General features: G+C 40.1%; 2 protein-coding genes and 1 pseudogene across 3 annotated transcripts; 2 read left to right on the top strand and 1 right to left on the bottom strand.

Moving 5' to 3' along the window:
• Positions 1-26,212, bottom strand: part of LOC109070544 — a 731,031-nt pseudogene that overhangs the window by 282,245 nt on the left and 422,574 nt on the right.
• On the top strand, positions 1,701-7,098 carry LOC109071309 (heterogeneous nuclear ribonucleoprotein R-like). Its single transcript, XM_042745807.1, is given in 9 exon segments — positions 1,701-1,810; positions 2,094-2,207; positions 2,441-2,565; positions 2,567-2,657; positions 3,581-3,716; positions 3,874-4,079; positions 4,153-4,302; positions 5,018-5,139; positions 6,388-7,098. Coding segments are annotated over 9 exon segments (1,623 nt in total). The 5' UTR covers positions 1,701-1,729; the 3' UTR covers positions 6,986-7,098.
• Positions 10,051-17,655, top strand: LOC109049967 (dnaJ homolog subfamily C member 8-like). 2 transcript variants are annotated; one of them, XM_042745797.1, is made up of 9 exons: positions 10,051-10,186; positions 10,667-10,768; positions 11,408-11,461; positions 11,567-11,636; positions 11,731-11,825; positions 11,895-11,966; positions 14,780-14,871; positions 17,280-17,355; positions 17,438-17,654. In XM_042745797.1, the coding sequence occupies exons 1-9, from the start codon at positions 10,136-10,138 to the stop codon at positions 17,555-17,557; spliced, it is 732 nt and encodes a 243-aa protein (XP_042601731.1). In that variant the 5' UTR covers positions 10,051-10,135; the 3' UTR covers positions 17,558-17,654. The 2 variants fall into 2 exon arrangements, with proteins under 2 accessions (XP_042601731.1, XP_042601732.1); XM_042745798.1 differs by having other exon boundaries at positions 10,111-10,186; positions 10,610-10,768; positions 17,438-17,655.

The following is a 26,212-nucleotide window of genomic DNA, read 5'->3' as shown; positions in this document are numbered from 1 at the left end:
TGTGTCTCTGTCTGTTGTCTCTGTCTGTGTCTGTTCTCTGTCTGTCCGTCTGTCTGTCTCTCCTGTCTCTCTGTCTGTCTGTCTGTGTCTCTGTATGTGTCTCTGTCTGTTTCTCTCTGTCTCTGTCTGTGTGTCTCTGTCTGTGTCTGTCTGTCTGTCTTCTGTGTCTCTGTCTGTCTGTCTGTCTCTGTCTGTGTCTCTGTCTGTCTGTCTCTCTCTGTCTGTCTGTCTGTCTGTCTGTCTGTCTGTGTCTCTGTCTGTCTGTGTCTCTGTCTGTGTCTCTGTCTCTCTGTCTGTCTGTGTCTGTCTCTGTCTGTCTGTCTCTCTGTCTGTGTCTCAGAGTAATGGCTGCTGAGGTGAATGGCAGCTCCGGTCTGGTCAAAGAAGAAGAGGAGCCCATGGATGTGACGGCCACACACTCAGAGAACTACCAGGCGCTGCTGGACGCTGGTCTGCCGCAGAAGGTGGCCGAGAGCCTGGACAACATCTTCCAGACAGGTGAGACGTCTGGACCACTCAAACCACTCTCAGTGACTGCCCTCAGGAGGATGTGTTTGTACACTGGACAATCTGGAGCGTCACTTCTGCTTCAGTCGAGTCCTGATGTGTGTGTGTGTGTGTGTGTGTGTGTGTGTGTGTTCATGGCTGCTTACGTACATCTATACGGACGAGCGGGCGCTGGACGCGCTGCGAGAGTTTAACGAGGAGGGAGCGCTGTCAGTGCTGCAGCAGTTCAAGGCTCTCTCTCTCCCTCACACACACACACACACACACATCATCATCATCATCATCCATTAGCAATAAGAAACACTGAATGAATGTAGGGCCCTATGAATTTTTTTTTTTTTTCCACATTTCTGTTTAATTTTTTTTCTGAATTCGTTTTTTTTCATTTAAAATTTTCTGGATTTTCTGTTTTGTTTTTGTTTTTCATAAAAAAATTTCTGGACTAATATTTAAATGGTTAAATAAAATTGTATAAATCAAAAAGCATGTCTGATTGATTAAAATCGTGAAACTTGTACAATTTCACATAAATTTATTAAAAGTTTAACAAAAATGACGTTTAGGGCCCTATGAAATGTTCTGTTTTTTACTCGGCATATGTTTTATTGTTACCAAATTATGTGTTTTAACATCTCTAATTATTTGAATGCATAAAAACAACTTAATTTATTCAAATTGATTCTTACAATAGCCTTATGATTTTTTTCCCTCAGAAATTATGTGTTGTGTATTTAATTTTTTCTGGTTAACAGAAAAATTAAACAAACTTTATTTGTTTGGCAAACAACAGGGACTTACTATTGAAATTAAAACATGGAAGAGATGTTTTGTGATTATTTCTTAAAAATACTTAGCAAGAGTAGACTAATATATTGCTAGCACAATGTCTTTTATTTTGACTGGTTGCACAGTGATCGATCCAAATATAATTACTGGATGACAAACAGTCCGTTCAACAGGTAAACAATTAAACATTTACATGCATATGGCTATATTTTCTTTTTCGTTAAATCTAACAGACATTCATGTTTATGTCTTTCAAACTGAATATTTACTAAGTATTTGGTGAAAAAGTATTTGTCAAGCCGTCCTGTTGGATATTTCATCAGACTGATGTAGATGCTTCTATGTTCGCCTCGTTTGTTGAACATTCAGACCTGTGTGATGTCACGTCCTTTGCTCTGATTGGTTGCAGAATAAGAGCGCCTTCCTGTGCGGCGTGATGAAGACGTACCGACAGAGAGAGAAGCAGGGCAATAAAGTGCAGGAATCCACGAAAGGCCCAGACGAGGTCAAGATAAAGGTACTGCTGCTTCATCAGAGACAGAGTCAGTCCATCATCTGTTCTTCTCAAGCTTCTTCACTCCAGTGTCCACGATAGTGCTTAAAGCTGCTCACCTTTAAAGTTAACACATGGACAATGCTGATATCTGTCAGATTCAGTGATGATTCAGTGATGTCATGTATAGTAATGTACCAGCTGACGGGTTTCTGCTTGTTTTGAGATTGTGTCATGAACTGAACCTGATTGCCTCTGTGTCCAAATGAATCGATATCAAACTGAACTGAGATTGAATGTGTCTCAGGCTCTGCTGGAGAGGACGGGGTACACTCTGGACGTCACTACAGGACAGAGGAAGTACGGCGGCCCTCCTCCAGAGGAAGTGTTTACCGGCCCGCAGCCCGGCATCGGCACCGAGGTCACGCTTTACCCCTAAACTCTGGCGGTTCTGTGAGCGCTGAGCGACTGAGCTGACACCTGTGTGTGTCTGTGTGTGTGGTGGAGACGCACTATGTGTGTGTTTGAGCTGAGTGTGGTGTGTCGGTGGGTGTGGTGTGTGTGTGTGTGGTGTGTCCTGTGTGTGTGTGTTTGTTGTGTCCTGTGTGTGTGTGTGTGTGTGTGTGTGTGTGTGTGTGTTTGTGCTGTGTGTAGGTGTTGTGTGGGGAAGTGTGTGTTTGTTGTGTGTATCTGGGATCTGAGGCTGATGATCGATACCCGCACGACCACTACCAGGACCATCTGTTCCATCTATACGAGAAGACAGACCCCATATCTGATCCTAATCATATAACCTATCACCGGTCAGAACCGCGGCTACGCCTTCATCACTTTCTGCAGCAAAGACGCCGCGCAGGAGGCGGTCAAACTGGTGAGAGTGTGTGTGTGAGAGTGTGTGTGTGAGTGAGTGAGAGTGTGTGAGTGTGAGTGTGTGAGTGTGCGTGAGTGTGTGTGTGAGTGAGCGAGTGTGAGTGAGCGAGAGTGTGTTTGTGTGTTGAGTGGGATGTTCATGTAATATGTGTGTGTGTGAGAGTGAGTGTGTGTGAGAGTGAGTGTGTGTGTGTGAGAGAGTGTGTGTGTGAGAGTGTGTGTGAGAGTGTGTGCCGTTGAGATGTGTGTGAGAGGTGTGTGCGTGAGTGAGTGTGTGTGTGTGAGTGAGTGTGTGTGTTTGTGAGAGTGTGTGTGAGAGAGTGTGTGAGAGAGTGTGTGTGTGTGTGAGGGAGTGTGTGTGTGAGTGTGTGTTTTAAATTAATTATTTATAAGTAAGTGAGTGAGAGTGTGTTGTGAGTGTGTGTGTGTGAGAGTGTGTGTGTGGAGAGTGTGTGTGAGAGAGGTGTGTGAGAGTGAGTGTGTGTGTGAGTGTGTGTGAGTGTGTGTGAGTGAGTGAGTGAGTGAGAGTGTGTGTGAGTGAGTGTGTGTGAGTGAGTGTGTGAGTGTGTGTGTGTGGTGGGAGAGAGTGTGTGTGCGAGTATTTTCCAGTACATATATCTAAATATTTATAGTTTTTGTCTTATTTATATACAGTACATATATCTAAATATTTATAAATCAAGCTACCTGTAAAATGACTTTATATGAAGTCTAGTTTAAGAATTAAGCTTAACTTAATTCAGTGGGAAAACAGGATTATTTTTCTGATTCCAGTGGCAGATATTTTTTCTTGTTTTAAACATAAATTCACTGAGTTTTAAAGCATTTTTCATTTTGCTTCTCCAGTAAATGTATCTTGTTTTAAGAATAATTAGATATTTAAAATGGAAAACAAAAACTGCTGTGGTTTGTGTTTGGTGTCAGTGTGATAACTACGAGATCCGGTCGGGCAAATATCTGGGCGTCTGCATCTCTGTGGCCAACAACCGTCTGTTCGTGGGGTCCATCCCTAAAAACAAGACCCGCGAGAGTATCCTGGAGGACTTCGGCAAAGTCACAGGTGAGGCGTCTGCAGCAGGTGTGTGTGTGTGTGTGTGTGTGTGTGTGTGTGTGAGGATCCTCCTGTGAGCGCAGCTGACGGTGTGTGTGTGTGTGTGTGTGAGGATCCTCCTGTGAGCGCAGCTGACGGTGTGTGTGTGTGTGTGTGTGTGTTTCAGAGGGTCTGCAGGAGGTCATCCTGTACACGCAGCCGGATGATAAGAGGAAGAACCGCGGCTTCTGTTTTCTGGAGTATGAGGATCATAAGTCGGCGGCTCAGGCGCGGCGCAGGCTCATGAGCGGGAAGGTGAAGGTGTGGGGGAACCCTGTGACGGTGGAGTGGGCCGACCCCGTGGCAGAGCCGGACCCGGAGGTCATGGCCAAGGTCAGTGTGTGTCACTGTGTGCTGCAGCTGCTGCCCTGACGAAGCTCTGACGTGATCTGATGATGTCCGGCAGGTGAAGGTGCTGTTTGTGCGTAAGCTGGCCACGCCGGTCACCGAGGAGCTGCTGGAGAGCACCTTCTCTCAGTTCGGCAAACTGGAGCGCGTCAAGAAGCTGAAGGACTACGCCTTCGTTCACTTCGAGGAGCGAGACGCCGCAGTCAAGGTCAAACCTCTTCTCCTCTTCATTAAGTTAGTGAAAGTGTGCTGATTTACTGTAAGCGTTATTGTACACGCAACCCTGTTACCGAAATCTCTGAGATGCAGAAGTACAGTTTGAGTACTGATTTCATTATTTCTGCAGTGACTATTAAGTAAACATAAATAATAAATGAATATGCGGAAATGAGTAACAGGTTTATAGATGTAAGCTCCGTTCTCACCCAGGACGATAACTGTAAAGATAGTGTTATTAGCGTCCACACTGCCGCTTTAAATGCTCCAGCTCATTACAGCAGGATGGATTCTGATTGGCTGTCAGTGTTTGTATCAGCTGGAAAAAATCATTCTGGAAGCGATTCCAAGGAAATGTATTGTTATGGCTGTGGTGTGGACGCTGCTGCTCTTTAATAAAACTGTATCTTTATCGTTATTTATATTTCCCCCTTCATAAATGTGAGTTTTCTTTTTTATCTAAATTATTGTTGCAGTAGGGATAGACGTGATGACATCAGTGTTTGTGCATCATTAGGACATCATAAACAGCCGTAGGTCTGCATGTACACTTCATGTCATGAATAACAATTAAATATTCATCAGCCAAAAGAGGAAGCCCCTCAGTGTCTGGCTGTAAACCTGTATTTACTTCATTTAGCAGAGCTTAGGGTTTGTGCTGGTGCTTCCTGTGAGCACGTGCTGATGGGCTCTTGGTGTGTCTGCAGGCGATGCAGGAGATGAACGGGAAGGAGCTGGGCGGAGAGGAGATCGAGATCGTGCTGGCCAAACCTCCAGATAAGAAGAGGAAAGAACGACAAGCTGCGCGGCAGACCAGCAGAAGCACAGGGTGAGACGACTCACACACAGCTAGTTATGAACACTGACAGACAGCTCTGCATCTCTACACTTCAGCCCTCGGGTCCGTTCTGACCCGGAAGATGCACGTTTATACAAAATGCATAGTTCTTAGCAAGTGAAAGAAACATTGCAAATGATCGAAGACTCTCAAAAGGCACATAATTTTTGCAGATTTTTAACAATTATTTTTTTAAGAGATATAACTATTTTCAAAAAGAATACTTTTAATGACTTTAATAATTTTTAATGACTAAAACAGGTGAATTCAGTAATAACATGCTAACATTCCAAACTTTGAATTCTTCACATTACCATTCAAGTTGCTGTTCCAATACAGTTTGGTTTTAATTAAAATACATTAAGTTATGACTATTTTATAAAATAAAAGTTCTTCGGGTCCAAACAGTATGCAGATTTTTAATGCATTATGAGGGTTAAAGGGGTCATCGGATCACTGTTTTTCACAAGTTGATATGATTCTTTAGGATCTTAATGAAAAGTCAATGGTAGTGTAAAACAACACCGTTTCTGTCCTGTCAAAAACAGCTCTGTCCACAGCGAGACGTTTTGGTGCATGTCCCTTTAAATGCTAATGAGCTCTGCTGACCCCGCCCCTCTCTTCCATGGTGTGAGGATCCGTTCTCTCAGACTGTTAACTTTAGCCGCGGAACGAACTTGCTAACGCATTATAAGAAAAGGATATTTGCAAAGATTCATAAAAAATTAAACTTATACTCACTTCTGTGGGTGACGCTGGATCACGAATGATTCGTGTGAACATAGACGCATTTATGTAGACCAGGACACATTCTCTTCAGAAACACACGTAATCCACTGCGTCTTCAGCTCTCAGATGCCAGGAGTAAATAAGACTGCGATGTTCATTATTACACCCAACAACAGAACACCTCGATCACTCAGGAGTCATCTGCATACACTCAGGGCGGAGCTGAGATAAAACACCAGTGTCAATCAACAGTTGTGGGAGGGGCCTGGGTCTGTGTGATGTCACACTGACAAGAATCTGACAGCGGCTCGATCTGAGAAAGGGGTTATTATTTATTGGGATTTAAAAAAAAAACACTAGGTGGATTTTTATAATTATAGGGTGGCTGTGTACACATTAATGTTGAAGTGAATTTTGCCTCCGATGAACTTTATTTTTATGCTGTTTTTACAGATGACTCAGAAATGTGTTTTAGGTGCTGACGGTGTGTGTGTGTCTCCACCTGTGCAGGTATGACGACTATTATTACTACCCTCCCCCCCGCATGCCTCCTCCGGGGCGTGGCCGTAGCCGTGGGGGGCGGGGCGGATACGCCTACCCGCCCGATTACTACGGTTACGAGGACTACTACGATGACTACTACGGTTATGATTACCATGACTACCGAGGCGGATACGACGACCCCTACTACGCTTACGACGACAGCTACTCCATGAGGGGGCGGGGCAGTGGGCGGAGCCGTGGAGCTCCGCCTCCCCCCAGAGCCCGTGCGGCCCCGCCCCCCGCGGCAGGGGCGGGTATACCCCGAGGGGCGGGCTCCCATGGGTGGGGGCGGGGCCGTGGCGGGGGAAGGGGCGGTCCCTTCCAGGCTCCCCGGGGCCGCGGCAGCAGAGGTGCGCGGGGGAACCGCGGTGGTAACGTGGGCGGGAAGCGGAAGGCGGACGTGTTTAACCAGCCAGACTCCAAACGCCGGCAGACCAACCAGCAGAACTGGGGCTCGCAGCCCATCGCCCAGCAGCCCCTGGGCTCCGACTACGCCTCCGGCTACGGCTACAGCAACGACTCGCTCGAGTTCTCCCAGGACTCCTACGGCCAGCAGTGGAAGTAGACCCGCCCTCCTCCTGAGAAACACCACCGGATTGGCCAGCAGTGTTTGACTTTTCTATCCTCCAATAGCCCTGTAGATTCAGTCCGTGGCCCCAGCGGGACGCTTGTCTTAAACACACACAACACTTTTATTCCCACATCCTCCTCCTGCTTTTAAACTCCACCGTCAACATTTTAAAGAAGACACTGATACGAGCAAACGTGTGCGTGACCTGAGGGACGTTCAGATCATGAAAGAAGTCATCCTTCCTCCCTTCTCATTGTCTCTTTCATCATCTCTCTCTCGCTCTCTCTCTCTGTCTCTCTCTCTCTCATCATCTCTCTCTCTCTCTCTCTCTCTCTCTCTCTCTCTCTCTCCGTCTCTCTCTCTCTCTTCGTCTCTCTCTCTCTCTCTCTCTTTCTCTCAGTGCTAGTGGCGTAGGGACTCGCTTGTAAATAACGGCAGTCGCTCTCCTCTCCGTCATCCCTCTCTCTCTCTCTCTCTCTATCCGTCTCTCTCTCTCTCTCTCTCTCCTCTCCCCCCCCGTCTAATAACGGCAGTCGACTAGAGCTTCCTTTCACCGTTTTGTTTTACTTTTTTTAACTGCAGTCGACTAGAGCCTTCCTTTTTTTGTTTTTTTTTTTTTTTTTTTTTTCAGAAGTGGAGAAAAGACTCCAAGAGAAGGAAAAAAAAAGTTTTGTAGCAGGAGTGCCGTTTAAGTGTGTGTTTAGCATTTCTAGAAGTAGTCGAATTGTGTTTTTTAATAACTGATATACTGATACTATAACTCGAGATGTTTTTTTGCATTTGGGATTTGCTGGTGAGGGTTTGGTCTGGCTTACCTTAAGAGCGACGGCCCGCTGGTCTGATGTTTGTATTTATAACTTTTATTTTTTTGTTTGTTCCGTTTCAATAAAACTCGATCGAGCAACTTCCACTGGTTTCTGCAAGCTTTATGTAGTGTGTGTGTGTGTGTGTGTGTGTGTGTGTGTGTGTGTGTGTGTGTTATAGAAAAAACCTGCCTGTGTTTAATGCTCTGTCTGATTCCTTTCCTTTTTCTTTTATGTTCAGAGTCAAGAATAAACTGCATTATGCAGCAGAAGTCTTTAAATATGCAATGAAAAAAATTAGTCAGTATTTCTGTCTAGTTTTCCAGCTCAAATATCTAAGCATGCTTAAGTCAGCATACATTTACTGGAGAGGCAAAGTGACAATTAAGTTGTCTTTTTTATTAAGCAAATTTTCTTTAAAACAGCTGCTGGGGGGGGGGGGGGGGTCGTGGGGGTCGTCTTGTCTTCCCTTTTAGTCACCTTTATTTATATAGCGCTTTAAACAAAAAAGATTGTGTCAAAGCAACTGAACAACATTAATTAGGAAAACAGTGTGTCAATAATGCAAAATGACAGTTAAAGGCAGTTCTTCATTGAATTCAGTGATGTCATCATGCAGCTCAGTTCAGTTTAAATAGTATCTGTGCAATAATTTGCAATCAAGTCAACGATATCGCTGTCTTTCAGGGCTGTAGAGGTCCTTTCTAGGTGCTGATCCACCATCTGATCTGGATACGTCCTGGATCCGGGTGACTGCAGTGACCCTCTGACTTGGATACAGACTGGATCTAATGTCTACGGTGACCTCGGAATAAGAGAGAAACAGACTAATATTAGCGTAGATGCCATTCTTCTAATGATGTAGCAAGTACATCGGGTGTGTTATGGGAAGTTGTTCCCCGGTTCCGGTTTACTAATTAATGCAGCCTAAAAATCCTTTAAAAACGGATTTGGATATTAGAAGTGTATTAGTATGTTATGTGTAAGGCCAGGTTAAAGAGATGGATCTTTTAATCTAGATTTAAACTGCAAGAGTATGTCTGCCTCCCGAACCAATGTTAGGTAGGTTATTCCAGAGTTTCGGTGCTAAATAGGAGAAGGATCTGCCGCCCGCAGTTGACTTTGATAGTTCTAGGTATTATCAAATTGCCAGAGTTTTGAGAACGAGCGGACGTGGAGGACTATAATGTAACAGGAGCTGGTTCAAATACTGAGGTGCTAAACCATTCAGGGCTTTATAATAATAAGCAAGATTTTAAAATCTATACGATGTTTGATAGGGAGCCCGTGCAGTGTTGACAGGACCGGGGCTAATATGATCATACTTCCTGGTTCTAGTAAGAACCTCTAGCAGCTGCATTTTGGACTAACTGGAGTTTGTTTACTAAGCTGTGCAGAACACCCCCCAATAGAGCATTACAATATCTAACCTTGAGGTCATACAACGCATGGATTAACATTTCTGCATTTGACATTGAGAGCATAGGCCGTAATTTAGATATATTTTTGAGATGGAAAAATGCTGTTTTATAAATGCTAGAAACGTGGTCTTTCCTAAGGAAAGGTTGCTATCAATACTCGCAACACCTAGGTTCCTCAACTGATGCGAAGAATTGACCAGAGCAGCCATCAAGTCTTAGACAGCGTTTAGGTTATTACATGCAGATTGCTTTTAGGCCCTATAATTAACAATGAGCAACTGTTTTTTCAGAATTTGCTAGCCAGTAAGAACTTAACTCGTCATCCCCAGTTTTTTTTATATCGCCTATGCATTCCGTTTGTTTTTTCAAATTGGTATGTTTTGCCGTGCAGGCCGCGAGAAATATAGCGCTGAGTACATCAGCATAACAGTGAAAGCTAACACCGTGTTTCCTGATGATATCATTCCACCGGGTAACAATGTACAGCGTGAAGAGTGAACGGCCCTAGTACCTGGCCTTGTTGGTACTCCATACTACGCCCTTGCACTTGATCGATATGAACTTCACTGCTACGAATTGATGGTGTTAATATAATCACAAAATAACCAATTAAAACACACTAACACAAATCCAAAAATAAAGTATAAATTTAAATTAAAATTTAATTAAATATATAAATAATCTTGTTATTAAATAAAGATTATTTAAATAATATTGCTTGTTAATTTAAGGATGTTTAGATGTTTTTACACAAAATTAAAAAAAAATACAGAGGAACGCATTTTTGCGGTGCGAGTCGAGGACTTTAATTAAAAAAAAGAAAAAAAAAAGTCGAGGACTTTAATAAAAATTATTTTTAAAAGGTCGAGGACTTTAATTTTGTCATGTGACGTGACTTCCGCTGACGGTTCTGTAGCAAGATGGCGGCGAGCGGCAGCGGCGATGATGCGTTTCAGACCTTCTACACCGAGGTTAGTCTGAGAAACAACACACATACACACACACACACAGAGAGACAGACACACACACACACACACACACACATAGATGATGAAATAAACACACACACACACACATACACACATATAGACAGAAGCAAGGAGAGGCGCCGAGCCCTACATAGACAACACTACAGTCACCTCTGCTCTGATGGATGATGAACTGAAGAATTAACCGAATGTAGGAACCGTAGAGTATTGATAACCAGCTGTATAACCACAGTTTACACAGAAATATTGTGCAGCACAACTGTGTTCAACATTGATAATAATCAGAAATGTTTCTTGAGCAGCAAATCATCATATTAGAATGATTTCTGAAGATCATGTGACACTGAAGACTGGAGTAATGATGCTGAACATACAGCTGTGTTAGACTGTAATGATGTTTCTCAGTTGTTCCAGTGTGTGTGGTGACTGTAGAAGATGGTGTGGCTGTGTGTCGTTGTTCAGGTGAAGCAGATCGAGAAGAGAGACTCTGTGTTGACCTCCAAACAGCAGATCGACAGATTACTGCGACCAGGAGCCTCGTACTTCAACCTCAACCCCTTCGAGGTCAGTCTGAGTCTGAGTCCACTCTCCCTCAGCTGAGCCACCGGACACAGATCTGTACTGATCACTACACAAGATCATGAACCACAGACTAAACACTCTGTGTGTGTGTGTGTCTCTCTCTCTCTCTCTCTCTCTGTGTGTGTGTCTGTGTGTGTGTGTGACTGTGTGTGTCTCTCTCTCTCTCTCTCTGTGTGTGTGACTGTGTGTGTGTGTGTGTGTGTGTGTGTGTGTGTCTCTCTCTCTCTCCTCTGTGTGTGTGTGTGTGTGTGTGTGTGACTGTGTGTGTGTGTGTGTGTGTGTCTCTCTCTCTCTCTCTCTGTGTGTGTGTGTGCGTGTGTGTGTTTTTTCTTTCTTTTTTTTTTGTGCGTGTGTGTGTGTGTGTGTGTGTCTCTGTGTGTCTGTGTCTCTGTCTGTCTGTGTGTGTGTGTGTGTGTGTGTGTGTGTCTGTGTGTGTCTGTCTGTGTGTGTGTGTCTGTTCTTCTGTCTGTGTGTGTGTGTGTGTGTGTGTGTGTGTGTGTGTCTGTCTGTGTGTCTGTGTGTGTGTGTGTGTGTGTCTGTGTGTGTGTGTGTCTGTATGTTCATCCTGTCTGGTGTGTGTCTGTCTGTGTGTGTGTGTGTGGTCTCTGTGGGTCGGTGCAGGTTCTTCAGATCGATCCTGAAGCCACAGCACGAGGACTGAAGAAGCGTTTCAGACTATATCTTCATCTGTCTGTTGAGTGTGTGACTCAGAGCGTTCTCCGTGTCTCTCTCTCTCTCTCTCTCTCTCTCTCTCTCTCTCTCTCTCTCTCTCTCTCTCCTCAGCTGTCCATCCTCGTCCATCCAGACAAGAACCAGGACGATGCGGATCGAGCCCAGCTGGCCTTCGAAGGTGAACCACAGTGTCTCTGCAGCTCATGCTGGTGTTAGAGCGTCCTGAGTGTGTGACTCTGAGTGTGTGTGTGTGTGTGTGTGTGTGTGTGCAGCGGTCGATAAGGCCTATAAGATGCTGCTGGAGCCGGAGCATAAGAAGAAGGCGCTGGACGTGATCCACGCGGGGAAGGAGTACGTGGAGCACACGGTGAGCCGCTGGTGATCTCCAGACACACACCGCGCTCTGAACACCAGACTGACCTCTGACCTCTCACAGATGAGCCAGAAGAAGAAGCAGCTCAAGAAGGACGGGAAGCCCCCAGTGGTGGAGGAGGACGACCCGGAAGTGGTACGTTCACCCCTCGACAGGGAGACTGAGATTGAAGTGGTTATCATGCGAGGTTAAACTTGTTACACTTCAAGAAAAATGTTGAAATAAAATGTTGAGAATAAAGTCAGAATGAACTGCAGTGGCGTAGGTCACTCGGATGCAGCTGTGATAACACAGCATCTATTTAATCATTTTAATAAATAACATCATACACATTCATTGCATTGACACATTAGCAGGATGCAGTAATGACATTGTACAACAATACTGAGGTGCAAACAGCATCTGATGACTGTTTACTCTTATTGTAAAGATCTGATACTTTTACATAACGCAAACAGAATAGCTGATGTCACTTAGTGTAGTTAGCACATCACTAATAATGCTCCTGCTTCACTCTAATTAGTATATATATACACATATATATATAGATATTATATATAAGTATAATATATATATCATAGGTACAAAAAGTTTGGAAACATTACTATTTTAATGTTTTAGAAAGAAGTCTCTTTCTGCTCATCAAGCCTGCATTTATTTGATCAAAAATACAGAAAAAACAGTAATATTGTGAAATATTATTACAATTTAAAATAATAGTTTTCTATTTGAATATACTTTAAAAAAATAATGTATTCCTGTGATGCAAAGCTGAATTTTCAGAGCATCATTACTCCAGCCTTCAGTGTCACATGTAACATCCAGTCTATCACATGATCATTTAGAAATCATTCTAATATTCTGATTTATTATGAGTGTTGGAAAACAGTTCTGCTGTCTAATATATTTGATGAATAAAAGCTTTAAAAAAGAACTGCATTTATTCAAAAAAAAAAAAAAAATTCTAATAATATATATTCTAATAATATATTTTCTTTACTATCACTTTTTATCAATTTAACACATCCTTGCTGAATAAAAGTATAGATTTTATTTTAAAAAAAAGAAAGATATTTCAGTAATTCCCAAATTACTGACCAGTAGTGTATATTGTTATTACAAAATATTTATATTTTAAAAACATAGCTTCTCTTTTTTTTTTTTTTTACTTTTTATTCATCAAAGTATCCTAAAAAAAGTATCACATGTTCTGAAAAAATATTAAGCAGCAGAACTGTTTCCAACTTTGATAATGAATCATCATATTAGAATGATTTCTAAAGGATCATGTGATAATGATCCTAAAAATTCAGCTTTGCATCACAGAAATAAATGATAATTTAAAGTATAATAAATTTAAAAACAATTATTTTAAATTGTAATAATATATCACACTATTACTGTTTTTTTTCTGTATTTTTCATCAAATAAATGCAGGCTTGATGAGCAGAAGAACCTTCTTTTAAAAACATTAAAAATAGTAATGTTTCCAAACTTTTGACCTGTACTGTGTATATATATATATATATATAATCACTATATATATATATAATCACTATTTTCACTTCACAGCTGTAACTGAAACCATTAAATGCTGTAGAGATGATTCATTCAGTCATTTCCTTCTACACAACCATCAACGTAATCAAAACACAACCAATTCATTCTTTATTCTCAACACTCTTCTTGGAGTTTAATCTTGCAGTATAATGACTACTCTTCCGTAGTCTTCTTTCAGGCAAGGGTTTATTTTATTGTGCTTTATCTGTTTGTCTGTAGACTTCCAGAATCCCCATTCATCTGTTTGTAGTGTGTTGTGCTCATCACAGTCCGAGAGGAATCACTGATCATTCCTGAACCAATTATTTGATTTTGATTTGGCCAAATATTTACAGTGGTTTAGTGCATCACTGCTGTTAGGGTTTGTAGTGCCTGCATTTGTGATGAAAACAAGAAGTACCCAACTCAAGAGAAACGTCACAAGAATTTGAGAACATTTTATTGACGTTCTGAATGTCTTTCATAAGAGGATCTTCTTCTCTCTGGCCACGAATGCAGGATTCCTCCAATCATTTAGTCCCTTTAAACCTTGTCTGAGAGCCACGCCCATATTGCCACATCCAATCAACAACTGATACACTGATCCAAGCCCCGCCCTCATTCATTTTTTTACAGTAATCTATTACATGTGTTCATCAGATCTGATTCTACTTCAGTTTCATCGTGCCATTAACCGTCTGCTGCTGCTCACGTGCAGGTCAAAACATTTCAATTATTTCAATATTTTAGTACAGTAATGTTTTTATTTAATTGTATTTATGGAACGATTATTATACATTAATAAACTGTAAAAACACAACGACAATGAAAAATTTAAAAACTGTAGAAAAAAAAAATAAAAATATAAAATAAAAATTGTAAAAAAAAAAAATATATATAAAAAATATATATGATCATAATTAACATGATCATATACATTTCTTGTCATGAAAAATGCATAAAAATGCTGTTTTCAAATGTTATATGAAAAATACATTTTCCCAAACATTTTTCACTGTAGGTTTATGGCTTTGATTGTTTCAAGTTGGAGACTTTGTTTGGCCGCTGTACCAAAGGATTCCACTAGATGGCATTCATCTCTCATTCATTTGCAATGCATCATTTTTGACCACAAATGGCACAAGTGTGATTATTTTATTCAGGATCATTTAACCTTTTTGAATCATGTACATAATTTTGTGAGTGTGTGTTTGTGTGTAAGAGAGGGAGAGAGAGTTCACACAGCAATTGGCAAAATCTTTACCAAGTTTTGTACCATTTCAATTCCGTTAACAAATTCAAAAAGACTAAAACGTAAAACAGCAGCAGAGTAACAATATCCTGACTGACATGTGATCCTGCCGTGTTTTTAACGTGTTTGGGTTCTGATGGTGTGTGTGTGTCTGTAGTTCCGGCAGGCGGTTTATAAACAGACCATGAAGCTCTTCGCTGAGCTGGAGATCAAGAGGAAAGAGCGAGAAGCCAAGGAGATGCACGAGAGGTAAACACACACACACACACACACGTGATGAGACCGGAGCGTCTCGCGCACACACACACGTGATGAGACCAGAGCGTCTCGCACACACACATACACACGTGATGAGACCAGAGCGTCTCGCACACACAGACACACACACACACACGTGATGAGACCAGAGCGTCTCGCACACACAGACACACACACATGATGAGACCGGAGCGTCTCGCACACACAGACACACACACACACACGTGATGAGACCAGAGCGTCTCGCACACACACATACACACGTGATGAGACCAGAGCGTCTCGCACACACAGACACGGACACACACACACACGTGATGAGACCAGAGCGTCTCGCACACACACATACACACGTGATGAGACCAGAGCGTCTCGGACCAGAGCACACACACACACACACACGTGATGAGACCAGAGCGTCTCGCACACACAGACACACGCACACGTGATGAGACCGGAGCGTCTCGCACACACAGACACGTGATGAGACCGGAGCATCTCGCACACAGACACACACACATGATGAGACCGGAGCATCTCGCACACACAGACACACGCACACGTGATGAGACCGGAGCGTCTCGCACACACAGACACACGCACACGTGATGAGACCGGAGCGTCTCGCACACAGACACACACACATGATGAGACCGGAGCGTCTCGCACACACACACACACACACACGTGATGAGACCGGAGCGTCTCGCACACACAGACACACACACGTGATGAGACCGGAGCGTCTCGCACACACAGACACACACACACACGTGATGAGACCGGAGCGTCTCGCACACACAGACAGACACACACACGTGATGAGACCGGAGCGTCTCGCACACACAGACACACACACACGTGATGAGACCAGAGCGTCTCACGCACACACACACGTGATGAGACCGGAGCATCTCGCACACAGACACACACACATGATGAGACCGGAGCGTCTCGCACACACACACACACACACACACGTGATGAGACCGGAGCGTCTCGCACACACAGACACACACACACGTGAGATGAGACCGGAGCGTCTCGCACACACAGACACACACACACACGTGATGATGACCAGAGCGTCTCACGCACACACACACGTGATGAGACCGGAGCATCTCGCACACAGACACACACACATGATGAGACCTAAGCGTCTCGCACACACACACACACACACACACACACGTGATGAGACCGAAGCGTCTCGCACACACACACACACACACACACACACGTGATGAGACCGGAGCGTCTCGCACACACAGACACACACACACGTGATGAGACCGGAGCGTCTCGCACACACAGACACACACACACGTGATGAGACCGGAGCGTATCGCACACACAGACACACACACACGTGATGAGACCGGAGCGTCTCGCACACACAGACACACACACAACGTGATGAGACCTAAGCGTCTCGCACACACACACACACACACACACACAACGTGATGAGACCGGAGCGTCTCGCACACACAGACACACACTGACACACACACGTGATGAGACCGGAGCGTCTCGCACACACACACAACACACACACACGTGATGAGACCGGAGCGTGTCTCACACACAGACACACACACACGTGATGAGACCGGAGCGTCTCGCACACAAAAACACACACACACACACACGTGATGAGACCGGAGCGTCTCGCACACACAGACACACACACACACACGTGATGAGACCGGAGCGTCTCGCACACACAGACACACACACACACACGTGATGAGACCGGAGCGTCTCGCACACACACACACGTGATGAGACCAGAGCGTCTCACGCACACACACAGACACACACACACGTGATGAGACCGGAGCGTCTCGCACACACAGACACACACACACGTGATGAGACCGGAGCGTCTCGCACACACACACACACGTGATGAGACCGGAGCGTCTCGCACACACAGACACACACACACGTGATGAGACCGGAGCGTCTCGCACACACAGACACACACACACACATGATGAGACCAGAGCGTATCGCACACACAGACACACACACACGTGATGAGACCGGAGCGTCTCGCACACACAGACACACACACACGTGATGAGACCGGAGCGTCTCGCACACACACACACACACACACACGTGATGAGACCGGAGCGTCTCGCACACACACACACACACACACACGTGATGAGACCGGAGCGTCTCGCACACACACACACACGTGATGAGACCGGAGCGTCTCGCACACAAACACACACACACGTGATGAGACCTGAGCGTCTCGCACACACACACACACACGTGATGAGACCGGAGCGTCTCGCACACACAGACACACACACACGTGATGAGACCGGAGCGTCTCACACACACACACGTGCATGTGACAGAGTGTCCTCTGATTGCAGGAAGAGACAGAGGGAGGAGGAGATTGAGACGCAGGAGCGGGCCAAGAGAGAGCGAGAGTGGCAGAAGAACTTTGAGGTGAGTGAGAGAGAGATGCTCATCAGAGTGTGTGTGTGATGCTCCCATCTCATCATGTGTGTGCGTGTGTGTGTGTCCTCAGGAGACACGTGACGGACGCGTGGACAGCTGGAGGAACTTCCAGGCCAAAGGCAAGACTAAGAAAGAGAAGAACCGCACGTTCCTCAAGCCGCCCAAAGTCAAGATGGAGCAGCGCGAGTGAGACGCTCCTAAAACGCTCTGCTGTACAGACGATGAAGATCCTGAGCCTCAATAACAGACACCTTTCCTTCTGCAGATAAACATTCGTTTGTAGATATTTCGTTCTAGCTACAATATCACACACATTTTCACCTTACTGTATGAGTTTCATGTTTGTTTGTCCGGAAGAATTTTAATATTAAATGGAAAAAAAAATTTATAAAAAAATCATTTACATACCCATATAAAAAACATAAAAATATACAACAAAAATATATATATTACAACAAAAATACACAAATTAAAATATTTTAGAATTTAAGATTTTAGTAATTTTGTTGGTTTTGAATTTTTATAGTTACAAATTATAGTTATAATTTATTTTAAAATTAATTTTTTAACTAATTTAGTTAAAATTATATATATTGTATGAGTATATATACACATGTAGACATACACACATCTTCACAGAAATATAAAATATAAAACTGAAAGTTTTGTTTAAAAATATTGAGAACTGTTTTATTTATATACATTTATTTTTACTTTTTTGCTATAGTTTTAGTTACCTATAATAACCCAGTGCTTCTTTAAATTATATTTTTGGGGGTGATATATAATATATAACAAAAACTCCTTTTTTATATGGTTATTAGCAGCAGTTCACAGACTGCGTCTCACAATCAGTGTTGTACAGAATGAACAAATATCTGGAAAATAACTGATTCTTAAATACACCAAACTCAAGCTAAAGCACAGGCCTCCAGGCGGCGCTGTAAATCAATCACTGAATCACTGATGACTGTCTGTGACTAATTACCCTCACCCATACACAATCAATTCATCAAGACAAAGACAGGATTGTTTCTGCTGATGAAAACAAAGCTGAGTCTCCAGAGTCACGCAGATGTTGGATGGAGAGCAGATTCCTTCATCATCCTCGAATACTCTGCCCTTGAGCTGCTTTTATCAGCTCTCAATCTTAATTGTACAGAAATACATATTAAAACAACTTTAATGCTGAGTTCAATCAACATAAAAGACATTTTATGGACATGATTTATATACAAATTAAGCCTTACAGGTAAATGTCATATTTACATGAATTCATCACAAGCGTTTTTTCTTTACAGGAGAAAGTGATATTTACGCAGAATGACAGGAATGAATTAAAAGTGAAAGTGAAAGTCGTGACATTTGTCAAGTATGGTGACCCATACTCGGAATTGGTGCTCTGCATCTAACCCATTCAAGTGCACACACACAGCAGTGAGAAGTGAACACACCGTGAACACACACCCGGAGCAGTGAACACACACACACACACACACACACAGCAGTGAGAAGTGAACACACCGTGAACACACACCCGGAGCAGTGGGCAGCTATATATCCAGCACCCGGGGAGCAACTGGGGGTTCAGTGCCTTGCTCAAGGACACCTCAGTCATGAGTATTGAGGGAGGAAGAGAGTACTGTTCATTCACTCCCTCCCACCTACAACTCCTGCCAGCACCGAGACTCGAACCTGTGACCTTCGGGTTACAAGTCCAATTCTCTAACCATTAGGCCACAGCTGCCCCTAAAATAGAGCAGAAGAGAAGAACATTGCAGAAGAGGAGCGTCTCAGATCATGAGAAGATCAGTCCAGAGGAGGAACGGATGCAAAAGAGTCAGTGATTATGATTAAAATTAAATAACTTTTTCTCTCTCTCTCATGTTGCATCTTGAGAAAAGTTTTCTGATGAGAGACATTTTTGAAGAAAAAAAAATTAATGAAAATCTAAAAAATATATCATTATATAATTTTTTTTTAAAGCCAAAGGTTTTCTTTTTTGAAAAAAAAGGAAAGATTTTGTAATCATTTTTGAAAAGAAAAAAAAATCTGACAAGAGAAAGGTTTTTGGAGAGAAAATAGTTTTATGGGAAAAGTTTTTTGAAGAGAAACATTTTCTGATGAGAGAAGAATGTTTTTGGAGAGAGACAAAAGATGTTTTAAGAGAAATAAACGTAAAAAAGTTAAGCAAGAAAAGCAAAGGGTCTTTTAAGGAAGGAAGAGGATTAGGGCCAAGCAATAATAAAAAAAAAATAAAAAAAACCAATAAAACCATTTTAAGATTAAAGTCATTAAATTTAGAGAAAAAGATAAAATTTGAGAAAAAAAGTTGAAACCAATAACACCTGATGTACTTGCTAAATCGTTAGAAGAATGGCATCTACACTAATATTTGTCTGTTTCTCTCTTGTTCCGAGGTCACCGTAGCCACCAGATCCAGTCTGTATCCAGATCAGAGGGTCACTGCAGTCACCCGGATACAGTACGTATCCAGTTTCTCTTGAAATTTAACAAGTTTTTTCTCAACACTTTATTTTGACTTTTCTCTTGAAATTTAATGAGTTTATTTTCAACAATTTATTTAGAACTTTCTCTTGAAATTTAACGAGTTTATTCTCAACACTTTATTTAGACTATTCTCTTGAAATGTAACAAGTTTATTTTCAACAATTTATTTAGAACTTTCTCTTGAAATTTAACGAGTTTATTCTAAACACTTTATTTAGACTTTTTTCCTGAAATTTAACGAGTTTATTCCCAACACTTTATTTTGACTTTTCTCTTGAAATTTAACGTTTATTTTCAAGTTTTTCAACACTCTCAACACTTTATTTAGACTATTCTCTTGAAACTTAACAAGTTTATTCTAAACACTTTATTTAGACTTTTTTTTTCTTGAAATTTAACAAATTTATTCTCAACACTTTATTTAGACTTTTTTCCTGAAATTTAACGAGTTTATTCTCAACACTTTATTTAGACTTTTTTCCTGAAATTTAACAAGTTTATTCTCAATACTTTATTTTGACTTTTTTCTTGAAATTTAACAAGTTTATTTTCAACACTTTATTTAGACTTTTCTCTTGAAATTTAACGAGTTTATTTTCAACACTTTATTTAGACTATTCTCTTGAAATTTAACGAGTTTATTCTCAACACTTTATTTTGACTTTTCTCTTGAAATTTAACGTTTATTTTTAACACTTTATTTAGACCTTTCTCATGAAATTTAACGAGTTTATTCTCAACACTTTATTTAGACTTTTCTCTTGAAATTTAACAAGTTTATTCTAAACACTTTATTTAGACTTTTTTCCTGAAATTTAACGAGTTTATTCCCAACACTTTATTTAGACCTTTCTCTTGAAATTTAACGAGTTTATTCTCAACACTTTATTTAGACTTTTCTCTTGAAACTTAACAAGTTTATTCTAAACACTTTATTTAGCCTTTTTTTTTCTTGAAATTTAACAAATTTATTCTCAACACTTTATTTAGACTTTTTTCCTGAAATTTAACGAATTTATTCCCAACACTTTATTTTGACCTTTCTCTTGAAATTTAACGAGTTTATTCTCAACACTTTATTTAGACTTTTCTCTTGAAATTTAACAAGTTTATTCTCAACACTTTATTTTGACTTTTCTCTTGAAATTTAATGTTTATTTTCAACACTTTATTTAGACCTTTCTCTTGAAATTTAACGAGTTTATTCTCAACACTTTATTTAGACTTTTTTCTTGAAATTTAACAAGTTTATTTTCAACACTTTATTTTGACTTTTCTCTTGAAATTTAACAAGTTTATTCTCAATACTTTATTTTGACTTTTTTCTTGAAATTTAACAAGTTCACAACAAACAATTTATACAAACCACTCTAAACAAAATTAAATTCTAAACTCTAAACAATTTATACTATACTTTTTCTTTCTTGAAATTTAACAAGTTTATTCTCAACACTTTATTTAGACTTTTTTCCTGAAATTTAACGAGTTTATTCTCAACACTTTATTTAGACTTTTTTCCTGAAATTTAACGAGTTTATTTTCAACACTTTATTTTGACTTTTCTCTTGAAATTTAACAAGTTTATTCTCAATACTTTATTTTGACTTTTTTCTTGAAATTTAACGAGTTTATTTTCAACACTTTATTTAGACTTTTCTCTTGAAATTTAACGAGTTTATTTTCAACACTTTATTTAGACTATTCTCTTGAAATTTAACGAGTTTATTCTCAACACTTTATTTTGACCTTTCTCTTGAAATTTAACGAGTTCATTCTCAACACTTTATTTAGACTTTTTTCTTGAAATTTAACGTTTATTTTCAACACTTTATTTAGACCTTTCTCTTGAAATTTAACAAGTTTATTCTCAACACTTTATTTAGTTTTTTCTCATGAAATTTAACAAGTTTATTCTCAACACTTTATTTAGACTTTTTTTCTTGAAATTTAACAAGTTTATTCTCAACACTTTATTTAGACTATTCTCTTGAAATTTAACGTTTATTTTCAACACTTTATTTAGACCTTTCTCTTGAAATTTAACGAGTTTATTCTCAACACTTTATTTAGACTTTTCTCTTGAAATTTGACAAGTTTATTCTAAACACTTTATTTAGACTTTTTTTTCTTGAAATTTAACGAATTTATTCTCAACACTTTATTTTGACTTTTTTCCTGAAATTTAACGTTTATTTTCAACACTTTATTTAGACCTTTCTCTTGAAATTAAACGAGTTCATTCTCAACACTTTATTTAGACTTTTCTCTTGAAATTTAATGCGTTTATTCTCAACACTTTATTTAGACTTTTCTCTTGAAATTTAACGTTTATTCTTAACATTTTATTTTGACTTTTTTCTTGAAATTTAACGTTTATTTTCAACACTTTATTTAGACCTTTCTCTTGAAATTTAACAAATTTATTCTCAACACTTTATTTAGCCTTTTTTTTTCTTGAAATTTAACGAATTTATTCTCAACACTTTATTTTGACTTTTTTCCTGAAATTTAACGAGTTTATTCTCAACACTTTATTTTAACTTTTCTCTTGAAATTTAACGAGTTTATTCTCAACACTTTATTTTAACTTTTCTCTTGAAATTTAACGAGTTTATTCTCAACACTTTATTTTAACTTTTTTTCTTGAAATTTAACGAGTTTATTCTCAACACTTTATTCAGAGTTTTCTTGAAATTTAACGAGTTTATTCTCAACACTTTATTTAGACTTTTCTCTTAAAATTTAATGAGTTTATTCTCACCACTTTATTTAGACTTTTTCTTGAAATTTAACGAGTTTATTCTCAACACTTTATTTAGACTTTTTCTTGAAATTTAACGAGTTTATTCTCAACACTTTATTTTGACTTTTCTCTTGAAATTTAACGAGTTTATTCTCAACACTTTATTTAGACTTTTCTTGAAATTTAACAAGTTTATTCTCAACACTTTATTTAGACTTTATTCTTTAAATTTAAAGACTTTAATCTTGAGATGTTTTTTTATTGCTTGGCCCTAATCCTCTTCTGAAAAAAAAGAAAGAAAGTAATTATTACGAGAAACTAAGTCATTATTACAAGAAAATATTTTATTATTGCGAGAATGTTTCTCATTATAATGACTTACAGAATCATATCCTAACTGTGGAGAAATGGGCTTCTAAAGATGAGTAAAACTTTTTTTGATGAGAGAAGTAAAGAGAAGAAAATTTTTTGATAGAATTTTTTAGAAAGAGAAAAACACTTTTTAAAGTGTTTCACACTCACACTATATCACACACTCATACACACACACTCACTCAGTCACACACACTCATACTCACACACACACATGTGAAGATGACAGTAACAAACACACACACACGAAGACGACAGTAAAACACACACACACACACACTTGATGACAGTAACATACACACACACACACGCACAAAGACGACAGTAAAACATACACTCAAAGATGACAGTAACACACACACACACACACACACGAAGACGACAGTAACACACACAAACACGAAGAAGACAGTAAAACACACACACACACACACACAAAAATGACAGTAACACACACACACACACAAAAACAAACACTACCCACACAACACACACCAAAGACGACAGTAACACATACACATGAAGACAACAGTAACACACACACACACACACACACACACACACATGAAGACGACAGTAACACATACACACAAAGACGACAGTAACACACACACACACACACACACACACACACATGAAGACGACAGTAACACACATACACACACTCAAAGATGACAGTAACACACATACACACACACACACACACACACACACACACATGAAGACGACAGTAACACACACACACGAAGACAACAGTAACACACACACACACACACACACACACACACACACACACACAAAGATGACAGTAACACACACAAGGATGACAGTAACACACACACACACACACACACACACACACACACACATGAAGACGACAGTAACACACACACACACACATGAAGATGACAGTAACACACATACACACACACAAAGATGACAGTAACACACACACAAAGACGACAGTAACACACACACACGTGAAGATGACAGTAACACACTTACACACACAAACACACACGTGAAGATGAAAGTAACACACACACACACACACGTGAAGATGACAGACACACACACAAAAAAAAGTGAATATGACAGTAACACACACACACACAAAGACGACAGTAACACACACACACACACACACACACACACACACACACACACACACACACGTGAAGATGACAGTAACAAACACACACTGACAGACACGTGAACCCTGAACAGACTGTCAATCTGTCAAACGAATTCATGTAATCATACGTGGACTGCAGATGAACCCTAACTCAAGAAACATCTTTACTTTCTGAATCATTTCTGAAACAAGGACGTTCCTAGAAGAGGTCTGACAGATTTAGGTCACTACTGGAGACAATTTTATAACTATAACTAAACACACACACAAACGCAATCTGACAAGACAATAGTAATATTCATGTGCTGCTCAAAGCCTGTGCTCACCAAACACAGACACGTCAAATATTAAATATCATGGATGTATATTTACTGAGTAATCCACTCATTTGTAAAATGGAGTTAAAATGCCATAATGTGGCCCAGTTTAACAACTGACTCATAGAGCCATTTTTAGATCCCTGTATCTCTCAGAATGAATCATATATGAATCACACAGGGCCTTAAAAATGAAGATACCAAAAGAAAACTTTAAGAGCCAAAATCTAAAAGGGCATTAAGATATCTTTAATACTTCTTAAGTTATAGCCATGCAAACTTCAGGAAACAAACTTGAAAAGAGCATTTTTAAAAAATGAATAAAAAAAAAAAAATGGCTCTGAATCTCAGATGAAAAATGTCATTTTGACCCTCCTCTACAGAATAGTGCATTTCTCAGCAAATTTACATCCATTGCATTTAATATTTTAGCTTTCAGCACTATTTATATTTGTCTTTCTTCAAAAAAAAAAAAAAAAAAAAAAAATTTAAAAAATGCAAGAACAAGGTGAATTAAATATTGGTCCATTTTGAAAGTAGTTGTAGCGAGCATAAGCAATTCTCAAAAAGTGTAAATGTAAATATGATCAGTGTCACCAGGTGAAACTCGGAAATCAGTGTGTCCACGGGCCTTTTGGAGTAATTACCAGTGTGAAGTGAAGAGATTCTCACCTGAACACATTCATGTAATTGTTAAAATTACAAATGATTGTTTCTTGCGTCAGACCAAGGCTGCATCTCATTTCTAGTTTTACTTGATCTTAGTGCTGCGTTCGACACCATAGATCACGACATACTCATAGATAGATTACAAAACTATACAGGTATCCAAGGCCAGTCTTTAAGATGGTTTAGATCCTACCTGTCCGATCGCTACCACTTTGTTTATCTAAATGGGGAGTCATCTCATTTATCACCAGTAAAATATGGAGTGCCACAAGGATCTGTCCTAGGTCCTCTGCTATTTTCAATATACATGTTGCCCCTTGGTAATATTATTAGAAAATACGGGATTAGTTTTTCACTGTTATGCTGATGATACTCAACTATATATCTCAACGAGACCAGGTGAAACTTCAAAATTATCTAAGCTAACAGAGTGTGTTAAAAATGTAAAAGACTGGATGAATTCAGATAAGACAGAGATATTACTTATTGTAATTCTTCCATCTTAAAAACACTGCCAAGCTACGAAACATGTTACCTGTTTCTGATGCAGAAAAGCTAGTTCATGCATTCATGACCTCTAGACTGGAGTATTGTAATGCACTGCTAGGTGGTTGTCCTGCATCCTCAATAAAACAAGCTACAGGTAGTCCAAAATGCAGCGGCTAGAGTCCTTACCAGGTCAAGAAAATATGATCATATTACCCCAATTCTACAGTCTCTGCACTGGCTACCTATTAAGATCTGTATCAGTTACAAAATATTATTACTTACTTATAAGGCCCATTAATGGTTTAGCTCCTGCGTACCTAACTAGTCTTCTACCACGCTACAACCCATCACGCTCCCTAAGGTCACAAAACTCTGGACTTTTGATAGTACCTAGGATAACAAAGTCCACTAAAGGAGGTCGAGCTTTTTCACATTTGGCTCCCAAACTCTGGAATAGCCTTCCTGATAATGTTCGGGGTTCAGACACACTTCCTCTGTTTAAATCTAGATTAAAAAACACACCTCTTTGGCCAAGCATTCAAATAATGCATCTCATAATTTTGGACTGCAGTTATATCTGATCAAATGTGCATTATTATTCTTTAGCTT

Source organism: Cyprinus carpio, chromosome B19, assembly GCF_018340385.1.
Source record: "Cyprinus carpio isolate SPL01 chromosome B19, ASM1834038v1, whole genome shotgun sequence".
Taxonomy (NCBI): Eukaryota; Metazoa; Chordata; class Actinopteri; order Cypriniformes; family Cyprinidae; genus Cyprinus; species Cyprinus carpio.
The sequence above is the reverse complement of the archived record's forward strand: the minus strand, read 5'-3'. Positions and strand labels throughout refer to the sequence as shown.